Here is a 27,653-nt window from a genome sequence, read left to right as displayed (position 1 = left end):
ATTGGCTTTGATCTTTGTCGCTATCTTTGTCTAACCAACTTCATTTACGATGTTGTTCTCTTTTAAAAAATAAAGTCAAAGCCAATTCGATGAACTTTTCAACTGAACACCTGTTATATTAGTCAAGTGAACTTGAAATTTTGTCTGTATTAATTCTAACTGTAAGAGTTATTTATTAACAGTTATTTTATTTAACAAATAAATAGATGTTTGTTTTATAAGTTTTATGGTTTTGTGAACCGTTTCGCATTACAAGCTTTCAAATTGTTAAAATGAATTAAAGCAAAAAATCTAGAGAATATTATGTATATGGAATGAACATTTGCTATTTATGAAAATCTTTACCAATAAATAAACTTTTTTTTTGTTTACTAATTTCAAAATATAATTAATAAACACCGTTCACGTTGTTTTGGCATAATGATAGGCCATGATTTATTTTTTTAACGTTGGACACTGTTTGATTTCCGTCACTAAAGTGCCTGACATGCAGACCTACCAAAATGAGCATAACATATTGCGATGCCTGAGTATTCTTCTATTGCAAAGTAGGAAAACTGACAACAATGCACTAAACATTGACGCTATTTATAACCTCAAACTTAGAAAAACATAACCTAATTCAACAAATAGCTTTACCACTAAATTATATGGAAAATTTCCATGGCCTCCCATTCCCAATATGCCAAAACAACGTGGATGCATTTTACATCAGCGTCGTAGGACTATGATATTTTTAAAATTTTGGAAAATGCTGCTTAATTGTAAGTTCAACCAATAGAAAAAAAATCTTGTCTTGATTCCATAATCCAAAATTATTTAAGGCGATTTTGAGTTTCAGTTATTAATTTTACATTTTTTATGTAGTCGAGTTTTCTTACAATTTGAAAAATACCATACATTAATATTTTTGAAAGACCACAGTGTATTTTTTTTTGTACTGTACCACGGATTGAGTTACAAAAAGGAAACACCTTTTTGTTTTCAGAAAAAGTCATTCTGGATAAAGTGATACGCGAAACAATTAAAATACTGTAAAATATTACTGCGCAATATTTGTATCGTTGAAGTAAAAATAAATTTATAAGACTTTATTAATAGAAATAAAAATTATAGCAATCGCGAAAAATTGGGACATTGTTTTCTTCAAAAAAACTATTTTTGTTTCATGATTGAACGACTGCCTTTATCTATCTTTTTACAAACAACAATTTTAATTATTCAAGTAAATTATTTTATAAAAGTTGACATCTAACCTTGCTTTTCAGCCTGTAGGAGAGTCTTGATCCAAATCTCAGAGTCAGAGGTCAATGAAACATTTTAACATCAATTTTCGAATAAATGCATTTTTTAACAACAAGTTTTTAAGGACATTTTTTTATCTAATCTAGCACACCGAAACTAGAACGAATCTTAGACGCAAGACAAAATAACAAACGCACCAAATTACACGCTCCATTGACTACAAATGGCCCTTTTATCAAATCTAAAAGGCGTTATTTTTAGAGATGCCAAATCTATCTGGATTCTTTGGTTGTCAAAACATCTGGTTTTTCAGCTAAGATAATAACAAACTCGTTGCTCAAGTATATTTCGGTTATCAAAATGTTTCCAAGAAAAACTAGACAAACCAGAAAAATATTCAGTACAGTTCTCTAGTTTTATTGTACTTTAAAACAAGAATGAAACTCGTGCGCAAACAATTGAGAATTTTATCAAACGATAAGAGAGACAAGAAGCTTAAAGGTGTATTTGAACGGCTCAAATGAAACTTTCAAGGGAATTTATGTACATAATCGTCTCCTCCAACAGACATTGTCTGATCCCAGGGGCACCGCAGAACCGGGATAGCACACTGGAGCAGCACTTCATGCCAGAATCCGCCCGATAGCGTCCATATATTATAAGAAAAATGTGTGAATTTAGCTGTGTCTTCTAAGTTATTGCGCCACTAATTCCCAATTAGTGAGATTCCTGCACAGGTGTTCTTAATACGTTATTCAGGTTGGCTAGATTTTTCTAAGATTTATTTCTGGGACGAATCAATTATTCTTTTCAGATGGTCGGAATAATGCCAATCTATTTCGACGAAATTTACGTAATAATTACAAAAGTACTTTTCAAATGAGTTGTTGCAACATAATAATTCGATTTGGTGTTATATTTTACAGTAGCAATCCGTTTTGGTGCATTAATTTCTATCTAAATTCAGCTATTCGAAAGGTGACAGCAGCATTTTACTCGAATAGTTCCAAATTAGCATATTAAAGCGTTTATGGAGAAACATATCGAAATGCATGTTTTGACTTTTTAACAGGTTTTAGACAGTCGTAAAATATCGTTATTAAATAATATACCAAGCAGAACCAATTTTTCAAATCTGTTTATTTCGGTGGTAACCTTGAAGGTAACTTAACCAGCCGACACCCGACTCACTTCCAATTTTCATAAATATTTTTATTTGCGACTTGGTAATATTTTGGATTAACGACCGGACCCCTCGCGTTTACAAAATGATTCATGAACACCTCACCTGCTCGTAAATCTTCACAACGAAATATCTTCGTCACGGTGAGAAGCCAAGAAAGCGAAAAACTCTTGATATGAAGCGACACGTCTTCCATACAGTCGCTTCCGTTCAGTCGAGCTTGATGTCTTATTGGTTTTTTTGACCACCATTTTATGAGTCGACCGAATGCAAATAAAACGCAGACCAATTTACGGGCGTTTAAAATTCGCAAGACATCCAATTAAAGACAATTGTGAAGGCGCAGCACGTGCTCCAAGACCAGCATTACAATTAAACGATTTACATGATTTTAATAGTCATACAGGGTGAGGTGTCGAAGCAGAAGCTCGACTACGCAAGACAAATGAATTACAGAGAAGCTGAGACACGTGTGACAGGAGCAAGTGTTAACTGTCATGCGTGTTCAGCTTCTGCGATTGTCAATTTTTATTGTTGGCACAAGTGCTCACTTGATATTTAAATGTCGAGAGGAGTCGATTTGTGGGCACCCCCAAATGGATTATTTTGGTTTAATGGCGCCGATCCGAACACACCTCTGTATGACGTTGGCAATAATTTTCTCGTTTTATGGCGACTAATTGGCGCCGCCTCGCTGAAGAAGGGGTCTTGCAGTTTTTCGTGCCCCCATTTCGGATTGATTTAAGTGGAGCAGTTTCAGTTTTGTTTTATGAATTTTTCTGGAATCGCGTCTTTTTGTTGAGCTGTCAGTCGGAATCTGGTCCGAGCCGTTTTAACGTCCGCCCACGAGCTCCACCAGATTTATCTGCGAAAGCAGCACCCGCGAGTGTGTCGTCGTCGATTTGATTCATTTTTGAACGCGAGGCGCCCTCTAAATCAGGCGCTTCTTCGACTGATAATAGAGAGAATTAGCCGGAGCGAAACCGGATTAGCGATCAATTCTGGCGGAAGCGCAAACAGCGCCATCCCAGCGCATCTGTCACCGGGCGCGATAAATAACCCCGCTTGTTTGATTTCGTGAATTTGTCCCGCATGCCGTGTAACGAATAAATCATACGAGCTTTTTTTACAAAGCACTAAAGCGCTTCTATAAATAAATCGCCGAGAGGGGGGTTGTGATTTTAAACAGTGTACGCGGCATTCCGCCGGGAGAGTGTAAACACTTAAACCACGAAGGAAGTTTCCCAAGTGTTTAAAAGGCTAAAAGGGTTCGCATTCTTCGGCTTCCACTCCTCGATCGCATCTTCGCGCTCGCTTAATTTACGAGCTCCAGGTAGTCGATAGGTGGAATTACTTCTTCGTCTCTGCGGCTAACCCTCTGGTCCGGCTGGCAATAATTGAAATTCGCAGAAGAGCGCACAATGGTGATGGCAGAACAAATCGCGCTGGTGTCTCCGTGCCAAATCGACCAAGAGTTTATGACAGCGCTGGTCGTAAAGAGCTTTTGGACTAGCCACGACGAAGATGGTACAGCTGATTCCGTGGCAAATCGCCGACTAGATACGTCGCCAGGTTCACACCTCTGCTGGCGTAAACCGTAAAAATAGCCATAAACTCGCCGATTACTTATGCATGCAAGCGGCGATTGCAAAATGCCAAAAAGAGCGGTGACGTAAGCCCTTATTTGCCATTCTAAACACCGCAGAACTGGTTAGAGGCTCCCATCGTAAATCTTCACCTTTACCAGAGTCTCGCAATAGGCAATTTTTATCAATGTGGAACAAGGAAAATGCAGCGATCCGGCGCCATTACTCCATTACTACTCCATTTGCTGTGTTCTGGGGGCCCCTCAGCTAGAAATTCGCGATGACCATTAGCGCTAATACGAATCGGAGTGAGGCCGTCCCTGCTGGGTTTATGGTGTGGCAGTAATGGATGCGGTAGGGCAACATAAAAATATTCTCATGCATGTGTGGGTTCATAAATTATCGTGGAGGATATTGCTCGCGAATTGAAGGATATCGTGTTACTCCGCACGTCGGTTGAGAAGCACTGCTCGCATGTCCGCGGCTTCGAGGAGAGCTTAGTGCTGACGAGTCCTAAAAAATTCGCTACCAATTAGTGTTAGTACTAAAGTCGTCCGGGCAGGATCGCTACTCCGGAGTTGCGGCGCTTTCAAAATAAACGCACATGGAGTAGAGACCTGCCGAAAGTTCACTCGGACTACCATTATTTTACGGTGTAAAGTAGTGTCTAGTTGGACGGTCTCGCCGTCAAGATGACGACGTTCTGCGGCAGGAGGGATTTATTTTACACCTACTGGACGGGGGTGAGTAAACAGAGACGGGGTTTGAGTGTTTTCTGTTGACTCATCGACGGATTTGGAAGTGTTAATTTGGAAGAAATCCCAAGATCGTCGCGTCAGATTTGATTTTTTACAAAAAATGACAGCTGATTGCCGGTTGGAAACTATTTACGGGGATAATTGTTGGACCACTCCTCGGGTTTTTAGACCACAGAGACGCCTATTTAATCAGACACTATTCAATTAAAATCGAACGTAATGGTTATGAACGTTTTATAATACAATACAAGTGGAATAATCGCAATCGTGCTGATTTAATACATCGTGAGTAATCGGAATTATTTAAATTTATCAAGCTTTAAAAATAGCAAATAATTAAATGTCAACGGGACAGTACTGTGATTATTTCGTGATAATCCGATAGTGCTGTCACGGAGTTTTTCCTTTGATCCCCGACATGGCATCAGCGGTTTCCTTGTTCATTGTGCAGTTTGCTCGTTTGTTCGCCTTTAAATTGTATTTTGATTTGTTGCAATCTTTCAGGCGTTACTTTATTTTTTGTAATATCTTCTCAGCGTGGTTTGTTAGCTGTGTTGACTACGGAAAGTGCTTTACGTAACGTGGTGCGGTTAGAATTAAAAATAATGCGGTTTGCATTGATGCAATTTAAAAATGTCGATTTAAATGTGAAGAAACCAAATTGCGTTACCGCAACGCAGGAAATTTAATCAAGGCTCAGGCGAAAGAACACCTGAAAATTCAGACGCACCAAAATTTTTAAATTTAATCTTGAGTCAGTCACAGTCTTGTGGCAAAAATGTTTTTCAGAATAATTATGTATTTGTGAAATATTATTCGCACTTTTTCTGAAATTTGGAATAAGGAATATAAAGTAAGAAATCCTCTGAGAGGTCACTGTGGACATCTTTTGGTAGAATTTGCAATTTTTATATTCTACCCAGTGGCGGCACAAAACGGGAACAACTCAAACATTTTGTTTAAATCGGGACAATTCGAGTGTGTAATTTCTCGAAGTTGGTCAAATTGAAAAAATGAAGATACCAAAATAGTTATTTACAAAATGAGTGCGAGAAGACAGTTTTCGCGCATGAGCGCATTATTTGAGGCACGAGCGACGAAAGAGCGAGTGCTTCATTTGCGCGAATGTGCCGAATACGTCTTCTCGCATCGAAGTTCGTACAATATTTTTTGAAATGAACATTATGTCTGATTTGTCGTATACCCTTTGATCCCATGAGACTGCCCAAGTGTCAATCGAATTAATAGCGATTTATTTTTACTCTTTCGAAATTTTCATCATCCAAATTGGAGAAGTGGCTTTTTGTAAACCAGAGTTTATTATTATCAAGTCAAATTATTTTCGGAATGCTCAAAAAGCATTCGCACTAGTGCGCGAACATCGATTTCGCGCACTGCTATGCGATCGCTAAATGTCATTTTAAAGGTAGTAGTAATCAGAGTAGAGTTTAGTTCTCGAATCAAACGTCAGACATCAGCAGCAATGGATTATTTTGACTAGAAATTCCAAATTACTTCAGGTAAACTAACCTTCCTTGGCCAGCTTCGTTATCTGTCTATAACTTTCCGGTAGAGTTCAGTTAATAACACATTCCAAATATTGACTTTTCTACAAATTCAACCTGTACTCAAACTTGCTGCTAAATCCACAACCAAAGTAAAATTCTTGAAATATTTCTGAATGAAGAGAGAGTTCATGTGGCGAGTTGTAAATCAAAAACACTGATTTCGAGGGATGTAAGTCATGCGTGTATTTATAAATACGAAGTGAACACGGTGTTGGTAGCGTTTACCTTCTGAGAATGTCAAAAATACAAATTTCGTTGGTTCAAAAATAAATTTCACGCTCCGCGAAGAGTTGAGCTTGCGCGAGCTGCGAAGCAAAAATTTGCAAATTGAATAGAATGAATGAAGATGTAACCATTTTTAAAATCGGATCTTCTCGGAATTGTGAACCGCATTCTTGGGTAATTAAAGATTCAAAAACGCGAAAGAAACGTTGACAGTTGGGTAATAAATTTCTGGCGGAGTTTTATAAACACGTCGTCAGATCCCCGCTAATAAACGTCCGGCGTCACTCCTGACGGTCGCAAATTAACAATTCGGGAAATTTATCGGCGCTAAAGCTCCCAAATTACAAAGTGTCGAAAAGTTCGCCTCTAAACGAATTCCCTCGTCACGGAATTAATCGAAAAACCGCCACACAAAGAAGTCGCCGTCAATTTGAATACATTTGCTCTGATCACGAATTCATGGGTTTTTTCGCGGGATGATGTGTTTTCACGTCGCCATAGTGACGGAGTGACCACGGCGAAGACGCCACCAGCTCGGTCGGGGTCGCCCCTCGTCAGACAGACCGGGGAAAAATTCGCGTGATGCGGGACCGAGCGCAGCCGAACCTTTGCGGAAGATCCGGGAGCGCGAGATTGGGGTGATTCTGGGAGAGGGGGAGACTCCGGGATGCAGACAGCGGGCGTGTCTCGCACCGCAATACCGGAGTTTTATGTAGTGACCGGTAATTATGAACGTTTTGTGGTGACTGATGACTGAAACAATTACTTTCGAGTACTGTGATGTTACCATTGTGATATTGTAGTTAGGTTTCGGTGGTAGTTTTTCCATTCTTTTCACTTTCTTTCGCGATGTCCAAGTCCAAGTTAGATCCGCCAGTGAGTTGTTGCTGTCAGTGCCGGAAAAATTCGGATGTCGCTCCGGACCAAGTGACGGCGAAGTTACTCTACCGTATCGCATTCACAATTTGGCACGTGGCTTTTCACATTGAAAACGAACAGGTTGGTCATACTTCTGATTGATTCCCGCCAATGCGGGACCCGCTAAACATCCCTACCCGGTTGCGTTTCTTCATTTCCCCCTGGCATGTACCATTTTGTTTTCAATTATACAAGAAGCTGCGTGGTGCGTGTACCTACTCGACGCACAGCTCATTAAAAGCTCAACTTTTATTTATAAAATAAATTGAGCCCGCTTTAAAATAAGTTCAATGCTTCATTACACATCCATCGATCTATTTTCAAATTAATGGCAACCCAATTCGGGGTTCAGATTTCACAAAGATAATTTGCTGCCCAATTTATATTATTCCTATTCCAACTAGGTTAATTACAAATGACATATTTTTGGTAACTGGAACACTCGGTACTTAATTTGAAATTGCAATTAAATTATTAATCCTGAAAACGTGTTTTATTTTGTAAACTATCGGGCCTCCAAATAAATATAAATATTTAGAGTAGACGTAGGAGACATTCAAATTCTTTTAACAGTGTAAAGTAATTTTTGTAGGTAACCAATTATTCTCCGGAGTTGCATAGTATGCATAGTAAGCTTTTTCCCAATTGCATATTGTCATATTCCGTGGAGGGAGAATAGGGAGAATGCACTACAAAAATTAAAAATATTTTCTAACCTAATTTTATTTCGTTAAAATGTCAGGCGTTTCTTGTGTCATTTTCTACGCTGGAAAGATGTTGCAAACAATTGAATTTCCATAGGTTGCTCTAAATATAAATTTATTTGAAGGCCCGTTATATCCCGAAAACTACATATTTACAAATCTTTTTTTTTGCTATTCCTCGTCAAATAAAATTTTGCGGCCCCCCATAATCCCTTTGATTCTACTGTAGGGTTTATCAGCACTATAATCTTATTAGACGAGGAATATTCTACTCAAAAAGCTAATAAAACCTATTTATCTACGGAAAAATTTGACAAGATAAGAGAATTCAAAAAAAATTCGAAACTGAAAGTTTCGATTGTGAGAAGCAGGCGTTTGTTAACTTTGACGACCTTTCCTCAAGTCCACCATTGTGAAGATCCAGCATTCAGCTTAACGCCTTTCTCTTGCAAGAAATAAAACGCTGCAACTAAAAGCTCCAAGTACATTAACTCGCGATTAGCTTTCGTAATCACGTTCTGCATCGTGATTATCTCGGTGCGTGTATTAATTATTTTAAATTCTCCAAGATCAAAGAGTTATCTTAAAAGGAAGGGGCCTCGAAGTTGATGAAGTGTTAAATTATGGATACCAGCAATAAGCTCGCACTTGATTTCGTTTGATTGCTGTTAATTGCGCTCGACTCTCCGACAATCAATCAAATCGTGACGAAACGAAAATATTATCGTGGTGGCGATATCCTCTCGACGTTTCGGTTCTCGATGGTTCATTTATTTGTGTATGTAAATCCGGGCCCCAAATATGCTAACGTAAATGAACAAATGTTATTCTAGGGACTAGTACCGAGATCATCGGGGCAAATATTTATCATATTTCGAACGAGTCACGTCCATTATAAATTCATATTTCGCATCCCCGGCTCGCTCCTATTAGAAAAACGACCGCACCACTTGAATTACGACAGTTTAAATCATGTTATTACCACCGACTACACGTCCTAAATCTTCGTTTTGCAGCGCAATTTGTTGCGAGGGCGATTTTCGACGCTAATTGCTCCAATTACCCCGGAACTATTAAACCAGCAGTGCGTGATCGAGCCCCACCTTGCCGGCCGAATTTTTATCCGGAGTTGCTAATCTGGAGAAGCGGCGCCAGAAAAGACCTTATCTCTGTTTGCCCGCCATAAACACCATTAATTTTCTAATAACTAAGTAAAACGCGAGTCTAACTGATGATTTTGTTGCAGCACACCCACGATGAACTGGCGAAAAACGGAACCGAAATGAATAAGGTAAGACAACAGTAAAATTGGCGTCCTTTTAAGTCGCTGATTGGACATAAATCTGGACTCTCCTTTTGGTTATATAACCATTCTCGGCCAACGGCTAGGCGTACCATCAATTATAATTTATGGACAAAGTAGTCCATAAACGCCGTTTCTTTTTTCCTGCAACTATTAAAATTTCAAGGTTTCGCTTTCGGGTTAACCAACCATGACGCGGATCTAAACCTACCGGAGGAAAAAATTAATTTAATTAAGACGAATTAGGAGCCCCACAGATTCTTGTCTAATTGTCTCAACTGAAATGTTAGGTCAACAGGTTGTCTCCGCACAAAAACTGTTGCAATTATTGCAATTTAATAATTGCTCCACTAAACGCCGGTTGAAAATGTATCGGAATTTTTTCCGATGTCATGTGATAATTAGAAATAATTTATGGTCCGGTTTCAGAAATCTCAGAAATCAACGTTAATTATGCTGTGTTTTCGCGTTTTATTAGCGACTCCTAGGTTGGGCAAAATAATAATTAGCGTGGTTATAACTTTTTCCGAATAATAATGACTATAATAATAATACCGTACAAGTTGTATAATTTGCTACGCCTTCCTGGTCTCAGGTCTTTCCGGTCGGTCTAAAATTTCAAATGTTAAATTCTCGACCAAGAAATTTTCAAGCGTTGATGTTCGAATCAGTTAATTTATGTTCACGTCAGATATTATCGATTTAATACACAAAACTTGTACCGAATTAGGACTAGTGCTTAAAATAACTGATAAACAAATCCTTTCCATTTCCATAAATTATGAACTGTGCAACACTGGTGACAAATTTATAGTGAAATCGCTAAATTAAGTATCTTTTAGTGTCATCACTAATTATTTCATGTTCTATTAATTTCCTGGTGATCTACTAAATGTAATTTACGTACAATGGACTTATCAGGACCCGTAAAGTAGCAGATTAACAGAATTTCCTAAATTACGCATTTTTAACAATAGATTACGTTGGCATTAATGCGAAAATAATTAAGTATAATTTACCAGGAAACAGTCAATGTTAGAAATTTATTGCAATCATTATGATAAGAATTATGGCGAATGCTAGTTGTACAGTTGGAATTGTTCGGTGTAAAAATTTTAATAACTGCACAAAAACGCTTATTATCGAGCTTATTATTGTAAATGTTCGTTTGTTCTATTGGTGTTTCTTGGCGGTTCTCTCTTTGCACCAGTGCCAGAAAATAATCTGAGATTTATGGGAGATATTAAATAACACATCTTTGTAACTCGACGTAACGGAAAGTTGTGTAATTCTGTTATCATCTTACTGGACGGTATCTTCTTGCGGTAAATTAAGTTCAAGAAATGAAACTAAATCCAGTTGGCTACGGTTCATTATAAATTGTAAGAGTCAATTAAATTTTACTTAATTAAAAGAGACAGTTATGTTAAGGGTGTATGTGTAGGTTAGGCAACCAGATATACAGGATACCGGAGTTTTTTTGGGTGCAGTTGCTGAAAAAATCTGTTTTAATCCGTTGCACCGACGATTCCGATTAGATTCTCGCTTAATCCCGTCCCGTTGTTTTCGCGTGATGGCTTTTATTTTTGGCGCAATCCGTTTGGAATTGCGAATAAAAAGTGTTGTTCCAGAGTCGCGAAGATACTTGGCTTATTTATAGGTGCACTTCGCGTCCGTCGCCATTGTTTGCTGAAAATCTGGAAATTTAAATGATTCATTTCGGTTGGCTCCAAAGAGAAGCGATTCATTTTTGTCAGTTAAAGAAAACGAAGCACTCCGTTAAGATCGGTCGTTTGACATGAAAGAGGAAGATGAGTTTGTTCTTCACAACAAAGTGTTTTATCGTTGGTCGTGGGAGGGAGTTTAATTACTTCTCTGGAAATTTCGCTTTTGTGTGCGTCATCCGACGCTTTTGCACTCGGCATAATCTCCTGTAAATATTTTTATTTTTATCGAATTGATTAAATAACTGTATTTATTTTCATTATGTATACTTTTACAGTTTGTTTATTTAAAATTCTTTTATCATTCCATTCGGAAACCTTGGCGTCTAAAAAAAGCGCAGATTTATGCCGAGACTCTGGAAACAAACTTTTAAACGAAAGTATGTAACCGCTTTTATTAGAAATGACATCAAATGGATGCAGAGATCGGATGCATGTTCATTCGGAGATGGCTCGAGGCGGACAAACACATAAAGAACCGACAAAAGCGCGCTAAAAGGCACTTCATTACTGACAGATCCACCGAAAAAATCTTGAGTTGAAACGCTTTTCGCAGATGCTCGCCTCGACGTCTTACAACGGCGAGGCTCTGACGAGCCAGCCGCGTCCATCCAGAGGGAACTCCACGTCCAGCGGAGGGATGGACCTGAGTTACGTGACCGAGAGGATAATCTCCGTGTGGTTCCCGTCGTCGACGAATTCGCACTCCTACAGACAGGGACAAAGACAAGCCGCCCATATGCTGAGGAACAAACATGGAGATAATTACATGGTGAGTCGGTGAGCCCCAAACAACCGCAGCGCTGTTGCGAGCCTCGTCCGGCCTTTGAGACTTCAACGCTGCCTTTTATTTGTTCACGAAGAGGAAGCGGCGATTTTCGTGCCTTTGTACTCGCGATCCAACAATTTCTACCACTCCAGCGGAGCGAAGAAGCATCCCGAGCGCTGAAGAGCCCTCTCAGATCGCCGTACATAATTACGATTATGCAAGAGATGATGCTCGTAAATTTCTCGCGCTCCACTGTTCCCGGTTAAACGATGTGCACCGTAACAGGTTTATTCTTCTCCCGCTAAGTGGTATTAATTTGATACTCGTGAAGATTACATCAGATTTATTCGCCGCAGACTCTCGGACCTGGCTCTAGAGTTACGTTCCTTTTTGTCCAAGGATGGAATTACAAACATTTGCGTTTTGCAGGTATTTAATCTGACCGAGCCCAAGAGGGCGTTAAGGAACGAGCACAAGCACGTCAAGGAGGTCGGTTGGGCGCAGAACCTGGCGCCCCCGCTGGAGAAACTCTGCAGCGTCTGCAAGGAAATTGACTCCTGGCTCTCCGGGGATCAGCACAGGATCGCGGTGTTGCACGCCAGGTAAATAGCTCGCATTTTGGGCTCAGCTCTATTCTGTTGCTCGATCGAGACGAGCTTGATATTGTAAATAGATTCGAGAGGCGGATATCAAATTCGTGGCTTTTCAGGAGCCGAAACGGCTAAATCTCGATTTAAATATTGCCGATCTGATTTCGTTCTCGTTTCGCAAATAAAAAAAAATCACGTGTGTACTTCGACTTACCAGAGAGATCCAAACAAGTCAAGCGCAGAGTAATAAATAATTCTGTTGGTAATCCTGCTTGCCAAAAAGAATCATGTCAGCGAACACAATAAATTTATAGAGCAGTTTGTACATGTACCAAAAAGATTATTGATCCAAGAGCAGAACCTTGCACTACCCCCCATACTTAATAGTGTGCTACGCGATTTAGTAATTAGTTTAGAACAACAAATTGCTTTTTGTTGTTCAGATGGACTGACGTCTAGGATCACAAGGACAAGATAGTTCAAAGGCAAGTAATAACGTTTCTGAGAAACATTTATTGGTAGTATGGTAGACATCTACAGCTGTGAGTCTGCCTGTGCAAAGAGCAACCTAGTTGCTGTTCTTGTTGCGGTAAAAATTCTAACATCTTCCTCGGTATTCCTTATTATCGACAGAAACAGGAACGAAGTGTTGATGTAAGTTGTTTGCTTCCAAGAAGAAACAGTACAACAGACAAACTAGTCGATAGAGAAGTTTAGTCCTCTCAAGCCGGCCTTGATTTGTGTAACCTGTACCAATTTTTTACTCCACTTTTTCCTCCCAGGGGCAACAAGGACAAGCTCGGAGTCATCGTGGCCGCCTACATGCACTACTCCAGCATCTGCGGGAGCGCCGAACAGGCTCTGGATAGGTTTTCGATGCGAAGATTCCTCGACGATAACGTCGGACCTCTTGCTTTACCATCGAACAAAAGGTACCAGAAGGATCGCTGCTCGCAGGACAAATTTTCGACTGACTGTTTTGCTTGCAGATACGTCGACTATTTCGCCGGTCTGTTGTCTCACAACATCAAAATTAATGCAGCCCCTTTGTATCTGACGCACGTGACCGTGCTCGGGGCTCCGTGTTTTCAGCGAGGGGGATGCAAAGCCTTCCTCAAATTGTACGAAGGACAAACGCCCGTCTACACTTCAGGTGAGTTGCATTATTGACGATCAAAACGGGCCGTGACCGATGGCACGTAGCACATGTTTAAAATTGAGCATATTGAGCTTTTTGCGTATCTAGATGAAATATTGACACACGATAAAAGCCCCCGCGCGTCGATCCCAAATTTGTTCTATTTTAGCCGTTTTTATCGACGGCGCAAATCTGTCGGTGCTCCTTCCGCAGCCGCCACAGAAATCATGACTGATGTCTATCTGTTCATAACCGTTTCGTCTGCATGGCGTGGACATTGCAAAATTCACAATATTTCATTTTTCATGACCAGTAAAACGGGATAAATCGCGTTCAACATCATTTCGGTTAACTTTATTAGAGTAATAAAAGTCCGTTTCTCTGTTGCCAGTTTTATTTTCATCATTTTTATTCGTGAATAAAAGAAGGATTCAATTCTGGCCTTCGCATGTTTGAATCCCTGAGTGGAGGTTATTCATAACTCAATTACAAACTTCTATGATCTTGGGACCTCAACTTCTCTCGGACAACTTTCAAGTTTCATCTCGTAGGAAAGTCACTCGGAGCAAAAATTCCGTGATCTATTGATATTAAAAAAGGCTAACTATATTTTTTTAGACTTTGTGTATTATTGGTTGCGTAAAAATCGTTTATATTTTAAGTGGGAAGTTGGAAATTAGCGTCGAGATTGAAGCTCGAAGTCTGAAAAAGCAAACAAGCAATATTCGAGGCCCGAGGTATGATTTTTAAGACTTTGCAGCACTTTTCGCAATATTAATAAATCTAGAAGCTTGCAAAGTGGGAAAAGTTTTCGTTTTTAATACAAACTTTATGCTCGCGTTATTTTTCCACCGGATTAATAATAAACGTTTAATTTTATTTAATGCAAAAAACGTTACGAAATTAGGGAGCTTTATTAACTCTCGCAAACTCGATAAAACACTCGAGAGCTTATTTTCTCACGAATTTTCGTAACAAACTCGCCAGCTTTTCAGACACGTGGGGGTAAAGTAAGTGATTCCAGATTGGTCTAAAATGGAAGCTTAGAGTTGACAACACAACATGCGAATTTTGATAGATGTGTTTAACTGGGTCAAAGGAACTCGGCCAAATAAACAAAGTTGAAAATGGGCCAGGGAACGTCTTGAAATTGATAAGATAATCTATCGAAAAATATTGTTTATCGTTTTGGAAAAACCCGTACGAAGGGAGTATTCAAAAAAAAATTACGAGAACCTTCTGAGTAACAGAGAGAGAAGAAAAAAAAAAGAAAAAAAAATGTATTTGAAGTTCTTGGGGTGGAAACTTTTTTTTAGAAGAAAATTTAGCAAACAGGTAGGTAATGAAATGTAAAAAAGTGTCAGAACTGTATACGATGAAAAACTAAAGAATTAAGAAAAAATGAACTTAAAAACATATCGAAAAAATATCTTCAACTAGATTTAACGATGAAAAGCAAGAAGTAAAATAATCATTTCGTTTAAATTATGCAACCAGTAATATTCACCAAGTGCATGTTAACTTGAAAAGGATTGTACCGTTTTCTCGATTTAAATTATAGAACATTAAACCGTAAGAACTAAAGCTCTCGTCAGAAAAAGAAAGAATTCACTAGTTAGCCATGCTTGGAGCCTTCCTCGTGTTATAACGAAAACACCCACACGGGCGTTGCTGTTCTTTTGCTGCATCCTACCTTTTTCCTGATGGAATCCCATCCGCAAAAGCGCCATCTGCGTCAAACTATCAGCCGTAAATCCTCCCGATGCCGAAAATGGCAATCCGATTTTGCAAATCGCAATATTCGGAGGGATGAAGAGAAAAAAAAATGTGTATCCGCATCGACGGTTTCTGTTCCAGGGGTGTACAACGTGTCGAGCGGGGTGAGCCAGTTCACGGTGAACGTGGCAGGAGAGCGTCGCCGCGGCCTGCAGCTAAGAGGTGACATCCTGATAAAGTGTTATCATCGCGGAGATGTGGGTAGAGAGACCGTATTCGCATGCCAATTTCACACTTGTGCGGTGGCCGATTACACGCTCAGCTTTACTCGGCAAGAACTCGATGTCGCCTGCAACGGTAAGTCACCCCATCCGCCATCACTCTTCCCGACTAGACCCGGCATCGCTGCGGAATACTAATTCCGCCGCCCCCAACATAAAACCTGATCACGTGAATTTATCTCCGCAGCGTCCTTGCCAAGAGGACGGGATCAGTAAATAAATAAAGCGGTACTCGTGTTGTACGCACCAAGGTCGTACCGATTCCAAAAATAAGAACAAACAATTTGTTACATTTTTTTGCACTCGATGCTGCTGGTCTTGAGGGTGTGACAAATTATAGCTTCTGGGTAGTTTAGCCTTCATTGCGTAGGAGCTATCTATCTCACCTGGGTTGGTTAAATTTAACGATAGAATAAACAGATAGGAGCTGTTGTTGTAATCATAACAGCCATTATTTCGAGCAAACTGATCGATTACATGCCCACTGGCAGACTCTTCTGTTATTCCTTTCGTGATTTTACCAGTCCCGCAACAAACTCAATTTTCTGTGAAGCTTTATTAATGTTTGAATTTGTGTTTGTCCAGACCCCCGCTTCCCCGTGGACGGAGCCGTGGAGCTGCATTTTTCGCCGGGACCAGAAGGACGTCACCCCGCACCCGCCCCCACGCCGGCCGTGCCGTTTACTCTAGCGGACGATCACATCACCAGGGCGGACAGCCCGTTCTTTGTGGAGGAGTTCGACGAGGAAGGCGACTCAGACTCCGGTAATTAATCGCGAAGGATTTAACGCGGAGTGCCATAACGGCGGGCAGGCTTCCAAAACGAAAGTAAAAATAAAAAAGGCGGCGATGTTTTATGTTTTGCAGTCGGATATTCGAAAAATTCCTTCTGCATTCCCGGTTCCTTTGCGGACGTAAATTTTTAGCGAAATTGGATTCGTTTGCTACGGTTTTTATGCGGCGCTTTAGGCAAAGTCGCGTAGGGCCTCTGGGCACCCACAAAACGTGCCGCCTGAATTTATGGGAGACGCCCAGGGATAGTATTTGAAAATGTGGCAAAGAGAAACGTTTCCAAAAATGTAAAACTGCGTTGCTGTGCCGGTCCCAACCCATATCTTCCGATATGAATTGACTTTTGGCTGACATTCACTTTTTTTTTATTCCTAAGTGGTCCCCGAGCATATCTGTTGGAGCAATTTTATTTTGGTGTACTAAAATTTAATTCACCTTTGTAAACAATTCGGGACCGCAGTTCTCTCTTTTTTATATTTATCGAGCCGCATTTTCATCATTTTGTGTCCCTAATGGCCGACAACATTTCTTGGGAACATGACGAAGATCCGAGTTTTTTTTATACCGGAGATTAAAGGCTCCGGCCCGGAAAATATAGTTAATGAACCCATTCCCATTTCAGCTTAACTGCGCCTCGTCCTTAAGAAACTAGGCAACAAAAGAGCTTTTCCTTGTGTATTATAACAGTGGAGCCACTTTTGACGGAGTTCGCCAGAGTGGGCTGTCATATTTTCCGTCGAAAATACATTCATTTGGAATTTTTGTCGAGCGGAAACGGGATAGTCTCCCATGTTTATTAGCAATATGAGACTTTTACTTGTCGAGAGTGTTTGTACAGATTTACACAAACAAGAAAACGTAAAAAACCTTGGTCAGAGTCTTGGCAGACTAAAGCCAGGTGTGGATTGTATAAATAGATCTTTGTGATCCAAACTAAGTGTCCCACAGTTACGGTTTAACGTCCCGTTTCGTATGAACCATTTTCTTTCTTTGGATCGCACCCCATTACGCCGATAACAATCGCAAATAAAAATTCACAACCGGGGGCGGCGTCAACAGACGTCCTTTAAAATCGGACGATTTTGTAAAATTTGAGCGGCGTTTAGCGGCGCGTGAAGCGCAGCATGACGTAGACATTTCGATTTGTTCCACATTTGCGGCCATAAATTCAATTTGCATCGCGCTAATAACCCTAATGGAACGAGCATCCTGCATAAACAACGTAATTTATATGAAATACGCGCCACCATGTCAAATGGGAACGAACTCAACCCCCTCGGTGTGTTTTCCAAAGCGCGTTGAAAAAATGACGCTAATGTCCTCCTACGCGACCAATTTAGCGATTCTTCCACTAAACACTCCTGCAACAAACCAATTAGTTTCAGGACTCGGTCGTGTGCTCTTCGGAAGCGCTGCCGAGACAAAACGGTGAGGCTACTGTAAGTTGAAATATTGCGACTACTGCGTAGGGCTTGTTACCACGTTTACATGAGTTTGATTCCGCACTAGTGCGATAATAATTTCATTACCGCCCTCATTGGGATAAGACATTTAAATGTGCATCTGAGGAGATAATTAATTTGCAAGAGTTTATGCTTTGAAGGGAATTACAAAGTACAAAAAATCGTTTTAGGTTTCTTTGTCACCTAAATTACTAACTAGTAAGAATTATATTTTGTTTGTTTGTTTTTTTTTGACAAAAAACGGAAATAAGAAGCCTGTTACAAGGAACTGAACAATAGTTTGGACTTTTGATATTTGTTGTACATACTTTGTTTTTTTATCAGATGAAAAAATTGTCGTTGAGCAGTTAACCGTTTTGAGAAACTGGTTGTCGGCTGTACCACTTAACAGTGAACCCCATCACGTGGTACCGTTTCCTAACCTTTCGAAAAACAAGTCGCCATCGACGGTTCTAACAAGAGGTAACATGTAGACGTGGTACAATGTCGTCCATCCGGACCACTCTTCGTCGAACGGTTCCATTAAAACGCGAAACTTGTTTCGCCGCCGCACGGGAGGCGTCCCCTATATCATTTTTATTGTCAACACCTACAACTCTTCTGCATTAAATATTTGTACAATCTGCCGGTCCTTTCTGAAATTGCCGGCGATCAACTAAATATAATCCGGCTGTAATGTTGACGGTAACCTGCACCGGCCTCGCGTTATTTCTGTCCATTGGGGGGTACCTATTTTAGCGTTTGAAAATAAAATCAGAAGTCCGAGATCGAAGCGACGGACTGCGTCGAGACGGAGTGCGTCGTATTTTTCTCGATAAAAATGTTTTGACGGGTTTTCGGTGGCGCTCCGGTTTTCTCCAGGTAAGAGGCGGAATGCGCGAAGGGCGAGCTTTGGCAAAAATCCGGGCACGTTAGGGCCGTAAACAACTGCGACTTTCGGCTTGATCATGTGGAGTAACCTTGATGTTGTTTGCTGATTAATTTATGCTGCAATCTGCAACAATTTGCGTCTCGAGCACCAATCCTCGGCCGGATTTACGATATTAACCTAATTCGCGGCTTCTATTTGTGCTTCTGGAGAATACAAACGGCGAAGAACACTCGACAGTGATTACTTCATTTAATTATAGACCGCAAGACGCCACCCAGACGATCTCGTCTTGGGTTTCTTGTGGAAAGCTCCGGGCTCGCCGCAAAAAAAGCCCCGGAATTCGGCCGGCCGTAAATCATCGCAAATCAATTTGCCCAGATTCGGAATCGGAAACGAGACAGAAACCTGCCATTACAGCTGATCAAACCCGTACGCCATATTTATTTATTAGAATGAAACATATCGTAAATCATCGATAATTGCGGCAACAACAGTTGTTAGATACCGTTCGTGGTTATTAAGAGTGTGCAAAATGTTAATGCCGAGTGCCGATCCCACTTTCTCGTTCAATTGAACCCAGTATTTATTATTATAATAAAGAGGTCTATCCATTACAATAAGCAATGTCAATTTCTCCGGCAATCTTGTACTTAAGATAAGTGGGGGCTGCGCTCCCACCTAAAAAGGATTGATCCGTAATTTCTAAAGGAGTTTTCATTAGTGCTTTGGTAAATGTGCAACGAAAAAGAGTGTGGGTGGGTTCGAGAGACAATGATTCAGTGGTTTTGGGCGACTGGAATTCAAGGCTCTATTCATTGAAAAAAATGGAGATTAATTAATTTATGGCTGCTGTTGGAACGTAAGTGCTGCGACAAGAAAAAAAACGAATTTATCTGGCGCTTTGAGAACTTTTGACATCGCGCGGAGGCGTCACTTTTGCAATAATGCGAATTTTATTCCAGTCGAAATCGCGAAATGAGATAGTCGAATAATTTTGTAATGGGACAGGTGTGTTTATTTCTCGGACAGCAGAGATTTGCATGTAAATTGTAGGAAGTCGTTGAACTAAAATGATTTTTTTCTGACAGATTCCTAACAAGCTCTTCGAGCGAATTAAGTCATTATCGTAATTCCGGCTTTGAATTAAATTGTAGCTTTAAATAATTGCCACTTTGTCCAGCGCTTAAAAGAGGATAATTGTGGGCACAATGGAGTCCTAAAACACTGTCATGCAGTTTCGAAAGTTTTTTATTTTGGCGATGTGTGCACATGCGACGCCTCCCAAAATGAGCATTTCTAATTTGTTGAAAAAATGAAAGTTAAACACTTTGCGTGATTTAAAATTAACCGCGAGGAATAGGAAACTAAAATCTGACTCAGTGCTTGGAATTTTAAACGTTTTAAAAGTGAAACCTAAAGCCAGACATCAGAAATAACGTTGCTGCTTAGAAAGACTTGTCCTGTGAATCTTTTGAAGGTGTTGCGGATGGAGCGATACAAGACTGTTTCATTTATAAACCATTAACGGTAAACATTTATATTTTTTGAAAGGATAGATGATTTCCAAATTTTTTTGAAAGTAAGTATCGGCTGTTCATTTAAATTTCTCCTCAAAGTTGGCATTGAAGAGTCGATTGTGAACCTACCACTTACGGATCACGGATCAGATGTTTAAATCTAACCTAACTATTTGCGTTGTTTGTGTTTTTATCCTGCAGATTGACTTTTCAACGGAGAAATTTAAATGAACACCCGATACAATCTCTGTAGATTTAAAAAACAATTACTGATTAATATTCCGTACAGTGTAACCTCTTAGATGTCATTCAAACTCTTCAGAATCTGCCAAATTTCAGATTATTTCTTCCGATTTAAATTTTCGCAGCCAGGTCAAGGCTCCAAGGTGGACGATTCAGTTCTTTGAATCTGCGTTATTCAGCCTTCACAGGAACTGACTATGTGACTCACTAGCACACCTGATGACTTCTTTTTTAAACTTCATTCCTGATCTGTGCATTTTAACTTGAATTCCTCCAATCCAAAAAGTCATGGCCATTATCTTCTTTTGACATTATGTCATCTTAGCTTTTTTGGGGCGTAGTCAGCTCGAAGGACACCATTGTAATCGATTCTCTTTTTGGCAAATAATTGTCGTAGAGAGTTGTGTAGTAAATAACATCTTTCTCTCGACCTTCGCAAAAGAACAAAAGTCGGTGCCACATTACTCACTTTTTCTTCTGAACAAATGAATTATTTATATCAATATTGCACTCTTATTCACGTTAAGATGCTCTCTGCTGTAATTTTAGAAGAGTATCTGGTCTTTACCAGTTTCCTTCTTTCTTTTACTTCCTTTCCGCAAAGTAAATTATTTAACCCTTCTTTTGCTCTGGAATACAAGAAATAAGAGTGTCCCCATCAAGATTTTGAAATTTGCTCCAACAATGCATATGTACGTCATAAAGTATTAAAAAAATTTGAACCAATTTAAACAACTAATGACAAAACGACAGATCTCCCATTGTTTGAAGGTAATCAGACCGGAAACTTTTGCACCTTGACATATACAACCATTTACTACTAATCGAAAGAGGTAGTAAAATTTATTGCGAAGAAAATTCATTGCCACATTTGTGGGAGAAAAACTTGTTCAGGCGTATGAAAGAAAACCATAAGACAAAGAGATTTGTACTTTCCAATAAAAATTTATAGTTTCATAATTTTTGTTGATCTATTTAATTATTGAAGTATTTTTTTATAAGATTTGGGTATATCGGTTATTCATTTAAGTTTATCATCAAAGTAGGCGTTGAGGAGTCGATTGTGATCGCATCACGGATCAGCTGTATAAATCTAACCTCACTTTTTGCGTTGTTTGTGTTTTTACTCTGTAGACGGACGAGTGGTGCGTTCACAATCGACTCTTCAACGCCAACGGATAAATTTAACTGAACACTCGATATGTATTATTAAAGAATTATTGCAAATACTAATGTCATTAGTGACGAAACTATCGGAGACTTCTTGTTCGTTGACAACAGAAGAAGTAAAATTAAATTGAAGATAATTAAGATAAAGAAAGCTAAACGGCTAAAATGCTGGGTTATAAAAATTTGTCCGATTAGATATTGCAGTTTCTTTTCAACGTTGTCGTGATTAAATTTTTTTTTAGTCGACGAAATCTGTTCCAATTAATCCTCGAAATAACCGGCGGGTGGGTTTCGCGAGCCACTTTTCTCCTAAATTATCCTGGATGGTGTCACGGTAAAATTTAATTACTTCATTAAGCAGAGTGGCAAGTGTTGATCTAGAAGGTCGAATGTTGGCAAAAATATTTTCGGTCCCTTGTGACCAACCCCTCGGGCGCGGCTTGCCCCATATATTAGGTTTACGCCGTGTTATTTATGTTTGTCGCTAATGTAAATTATAGCAGCAAGTTACAAATGTAAAGTGAGCGCTTTTGGCCGTACCTTCGAACACGGCATTTTAATAACGGGCCCCGTGGTGGTTTATTTATTATCAATAGCGATATTCTTAAGCGATGTAAATTGCACGCTAGCGCTCCTTTCAGTCTAATAACGTGAAGGTTCTTGTCCGGAGGAGGTTCTCACCTACAATTTACAATTATTACGTTCAATTGGGGCCCTCTTCGCGTTTTGTGTGTTCTTCGCGTTCGGCGATAATTACTGCCGGAGGCGGCGCCGCTCCTGGTGAGAAAAGAACCGGGATAATGTTATGAAAGGAATGATTGGGCCACTTGATGGAACAACCAGGAAGATAATAAACCGAACACGCCTAACGATCCCATTGTCCTTAGCTTTCTGCGTAAAAGCCGTCGAATTTTCCCGTTACGATCGGAATAATTGCCCATACGTGGCGCTTTTATGCGACCGATTACAATAATTTTCGCCACTCTGTATGGCACAATAAGTCCGCCGCCATCGTGCGTGGGAGAACGAGTGCAAAAGGTTTTTCAACACACTTTGGTGCCCACACGATCGACCGTCGAGGACTCGAGCGTATCGCCGCGGATTGCTCTGGAAATATTGACATTGATTGTGATCCATTTGCATATCAAGGCCGCAAAAATTGATCCGCCGAACATGTTGCCACTTGCTAATTGATTGCCATGTATGGAGGCGCACTCAACACTTCGCTCATATTTTAATCTGGTCTCTCGGGGGCCCGAGGTGAACACACCGAGATCGCATCGCTTTCATTTCAGGTCTCCTGTTCGCACTCTCCGATTTATCTCAGGAGTGAAAACCGTGCAGTTCACGGGTAATTGATTGTTCCTCCTGTATGACTCACTTGTTACCGATTAATTACGTTGCGTTCGGAAAATAATTTAATAAGGTTGGGTCGTGCAGATTAATCGCCCGCTCATTTCGCCGCATGATGGGTCTGTCCGACCCACAGCTCACCATCCACCTTGAACTGGTCGGAGGGTCTGACATATCGCTTCGATTAAGTAATTTGATCGGTTAATCGACGAGATCATTGCATTTTTACTCGATTATGCTAAATTGTTTATAAATATTTATACAGATGCTAATTTCGATAACGAGGAACAGTGGCGTAGATGGGTTCCGATTCGGTCTTGTTCAAGGGTATGATACCACGTTTGTGATCGAGAATTGGTTCCAAGGCGGTCAATGAATGATTCAGAACGTAATTCATAACTAAGTTGACGGTAGTTTGAAGTTTCCAATGGTATTCAAGTGGATTGAGGTCAGCTGGACTAACCACACTCAATTCTACAGATATTTTTAATATCTGAATCATTCAAACATTCGTATTTGTAAATAAGACATTTTGTAACAGAAAACAGCGCATCGAGAAAACATAAAATCATTGATTTGTGAACGCACCACTCGTCAGTCAGCAGAGTAAGAACACAAGCAACGCAAAAAGTGAGGTTAGATTTAAACAGCTGAGCTGATCGGTGTTCTGTGGTGCGTTCACAATCGACTCTTCTACGCCAACTTTGGGGGGAAATTTAAATAAACACCCGATATTATTATTTTCTGTCTAAATTTTACGATAATAATAATAATTTATAGTACATATTGTTTAATAAAATTTTGACAGTGGGAGATATTGTCATAGTACATGAACAAGTCAAGCAACATTAAAAATTCAAAAATATTAATAAAAATTCTTCATAAAGTAATTGCCTTGTACCATATTTAACTATTAGAGGTAATAAACTTACCCAAGCAAAATCACAAGTGACAATTTGAAAATTATAAATCCCGGCCTCAGAATTCCAAATCACAATCACAATCGCTCCTTACAAACTTCCAATAGACGACAACGATCTTGGACAACTGTTGATGCACTTTTACAAATACGATCAATGGAAAGTTTACCCTTGAACTAGGTATTTAGTGTAACCTAGACCATACTACATTTGACAATTGACATTTGCTAAAATAATTTGTTGACCATTTGTTTTTTATTATTTTATTGAGTGACGAGATAATCTGCAAAGTGTTCCAAAATGATTGTGATTTCGTAGGGTGCTTGGATCGGAAAATAGTTTGCCACCTTTCGTTGATAAGGTCCCGCACTACGCTAAACCAAACATAACCTCCAAGTCGCTGGCAAGTGTCAAATATCATTTCTGTCATTCATTGCCTTTTGTCAATATTCAAAAATTCACAAGAAAGTGAAATGATGCCGCCTCGGGTTTACCCAACAAAAACTGGTCAAAACATGTTATTCTTTTAAGGAGTTATAATTGGTTTAAAACCGTTATAAACTGATTTAGATAATATTGTTTGATTGATAAATCTAACCTCTCTTACATCTGTCATTTTGGCGGTTCTTAATACATAGTTGGTGTCACTTTTCTAGTATGCGTCAAAATTCAAAACAAAAACCCACCACAATAATTTTAGAACACTTTTTAGTACTGTCGTCCTGCTTTGTACCGGGTGAGATAAGTTTTATCGTCAGTGCGAAAACATCCACTTCTAATCAATTTAAAATTCTCAAAAAATTCAGGAATGATTGTGTATCACTCTAGAACAGTCTGTAAAAATTTCAAAATTTTTAATAAAACAGGTAAAGATTTTGTTTTAATTCAATAACTGCTACATTTACATAATTTGTCACTGAGAGTCCTTTCAAACATTCAGGAAAAATTTGGTGTCATTGAAATCATGAAAACATCACCGGTTTTTGAAATAAATGGAATATGATATTAAAGCGTAAAATTTAGCAATGATTTATTATTAAATTGGGCGGTCAGTTCCACAAAAGGAGTTGACGTAGGTTATTTATGATACCCTTTAGGGACTTAAGAATTACTATAAAAGTGGTCAACAGATGTTTCCCAACAATGAGATATTTATTTTTGACACTGTAGTTGTTGGTGAAATTATTTTGTTCCCATCTAATAGTGTGTTTTTGCAATTACAATACAATGACGATTTATAAAAAATCAAAGACGTAGGCAGAAGAGAAATGGGTATTATCTTGTCTTATGGGTGCAGTAACCAGGAACTGGCCAACCCTCGTTCCAAACAATAACATTTTTAGAAGAACACGAAATACTCCGTCTTTTGCAATGGTTGCTTTTGTTTAAATTCCTCACAATTTTTAAATTTCATTTATTATGTAAACTTCCTTTAAACGATTCCTTTTGTTCACCATCTTCCTGCATCTTAACTGATTCATGAATCAATAAAATAGAAAGGCTGTGTTAATTTATTGTTTAACGCAAGGACACCTCCACGTCCTGCAGTCACATTCAGATGGGAACAGATTTTTCAGGAGCGATCCGCTACCACGGTAAATTATTTTTAATGACATTTGATGCGACGTGCGCAATAAATTACATCTTGAACAATAAGCACGATAATAATCGTTTGAAAAGTGCGTATTTAACTTGCAAATTAGATAATTAAAACTTTACATGATTTGTGGAAGAAAATGAGTCGTGATTATGTAGCCGTCGGAATGGTCGCGGTCACTTCAAAGTGTTCGCAATTCAAATCGCCTCAGGTGTTTCTTATTCTGTTTGCATTTTGTTGGCTCGTTTTCCTTTATTGCCTGAACAATGTCTAAGTGATTGCGTCAGCTCGCACCGATCCTCGGAGTTTCCGCGTTATTTTCGTCCTGAAAATGCGATTCTGTTGCAGACGACGTCAATCACACGTTCGGACCTCTAGACGGAAGCATTTACGCAACGATCGCCAAAAAGCCGGAGCTGTCTCCAGGCGCCGTTTCTAGCCCGCTGACTGTGTCCATGGACTCAGGTATTTCCTCTGCAGGTACGTTATCCTGCAGCCAGCTCAAAAAAGGAAAGTGATCGGTGCGGATCCGTCCCTGTCACTTTCTTTATTTGGCCTTTGCGTTTCGTCGCTAATGTATTTGTCGGCGGCAGGACACCAGCAGAACGCCAACACAACCGCCTCCGCGAGCCCCCCACTAACCGCCCAGCCGTCCCCCTTGACCCCCGAGGATCAGCACCGCGAGCTGGACGAGCTCGTCTCGGACATGATGTTAACGGTTCAGAGCATTCCCGACCTGAAGCCGCACCACCAGGACCAGTCCTCGGGCTCCGCGATCGCGACCAGCGACAACAACTTCGGCCTGGACAATGTGCGCTACATAGACGACGAGGAGGACAAGAATATACCGTACCACGCGCGCCAGGACAGCCGCCCCTTCACCTACGGCGTCAGCAACAACAGCATGATCGCCGACCCGAAGGGCCTGTCCAGCCCCAGCTTGGTCCGCAAGGCGAGCGTCAACAAGAGCTCGGGGGACACGCTCAAGAAGGTCCAGACCCAGGTCTATCCGGATTTCGGCTCGAAGCCGGTGCCGAATTTCTCCAACCCCAGCTACCACTCACCCTCCAACTACAGCACCCTCACCAAGTACTCCAATTCGTATGCGTCCCCTTCGGAGTCGTTGAGGCGGAGGGATCCGATCGACGATATCTTCACTCCGAGTGCTTTAAGTGCTAATCAGCCGATAAAACGGGAGTTCAGAGAGGAGTATTACAGGGACGAAGTTAAAAGGTACACGCCGCTCAAGCGAAGCATCACCGAGGGGACTCTACGGACGGGGCACGACAAGGACGACGGTTACAAGGCAATATCGAGCCCCTATTCGGACTCGGAGAGTCTCTCACCCCCGGGGCCGTTCAGGAGTTCCACGAAGTCGCCGGAATTTCATGAATCGTAAGTTGATTTTGTTTGTTTTTTTATCGCGGAGTTGTTTGGTACAGTGCCTGCGAAAAGAAGTTTCCGTCGAAGTTTTGTTGGTGTGGAACGGACTACAGCTAAAATCCGGACAGATTTCTTGTTCGCTTAATTCAAATTTATTTTAGCAAATAATACAATGAAATGTTTTCCAAATGACGCATAACCCTTTGTAAATTTTATGTTAGAAAATTGTTTGAAGAAAAAAAGTGGCGACAAAAATTTAAAGACATTTTAAAAAGTTTCCAAAATTGTGTTGTTCCTGTGAAACTAGATTATCCGGATGTCACTCATTGGGAAACTCCAATATGAATTTTAGGAAGTCTGTTTCGGTGTAAGCATTCTTGAGATGTTATTATAAACACAGAAAAGGGATTTTTTGGTTTCCAAAGAAATTTGCTATTTCTGAATTAAATATTTATTTCGTTCGAAAATATTTTGAAAATCGGTGATAGGTCTTCTATCCAAATTAACGTATTTGGGATGCTTTATTTGTTTAAAAATACGTATAACTTACAACGAACAAGATGTATGAGTATCATAATCTATTTTGGGGATATAAATTAGGTTCTTTAAACAAAAAAATGTTCTGACGTGTCAAAT

At 39.9% G+C, this 27,653-nt stretch overlaps 1 protein-coding gene across 15 annotated transcripts in view; it reads left to right on the top strand.

Annotated features, from left to right (window-relative positions):
- by (blistery) overlaps positions 1-27,653 on the top strand; it is a 137,579-nt gene that overhangs the window by 98,070 nt on the left and 11,856 nt on the right. For 12 of the 15 annotated variants that reach the window (XM_069048026.1, XM_069048020.1, XM_069048028.1 and 9 more), the window contains 9 exons: positions 9,434-9,478; positions 11,771-11,986; positions 12,413-12,585; positions 13,356-13,505; positions 13,563-13,726; positions 15,569-15,784; positions 16,294-16,473; positions 25,983-26,114; positions 26,228-27,029. In XM_069048026.1, the coding sequence (XP_068904127.1) occupies positions 9,434-9,478; positions 11,771-11,986; positions 12,413-12,585; positions 13,356-13,505; positions 13,563-13,726; positions 15,569-15,784; positions 16,294-16,473; positions 25,983-26,114; positions 26,228-27,029 (2,078 nt within the window). Of the gene's footprint in view, positions 1-4,539; positions 4,758-7,399; positions 7,565-9,433; positions 9,479-11,770; positions 11,987-12,412; positions 12,586-13,355; positions 13,506-13,562; positions 13,727-15,568; positions 15,785-16,293; positions 16,474-25,982; positions 26,115-26,227; positions 27,030-27,653 lie in introns of those variants that run through there. The other 3 variants (XM_069048031.1, XM_069048029.1, XM_069048021.1) reach the window with 3 other exon arrangements.

This window comes from Tenebrio molitor, chromosome 5 (assembly GCF_963966145.1).
Source record: "Tenebrio molitor chromosome 5, icTenMoli1.1, whole genome shotgun sequence".
Lineage (NCBI taxonomy): Eukaryota > Metazoa > Arthropoda > Insecta > Coleoptera > Tenebrionidae > Tenebrio > Tenebrio molitor.
This window is presented reverse-complemented; position numbering and strand designations above follow the sequence as displayed.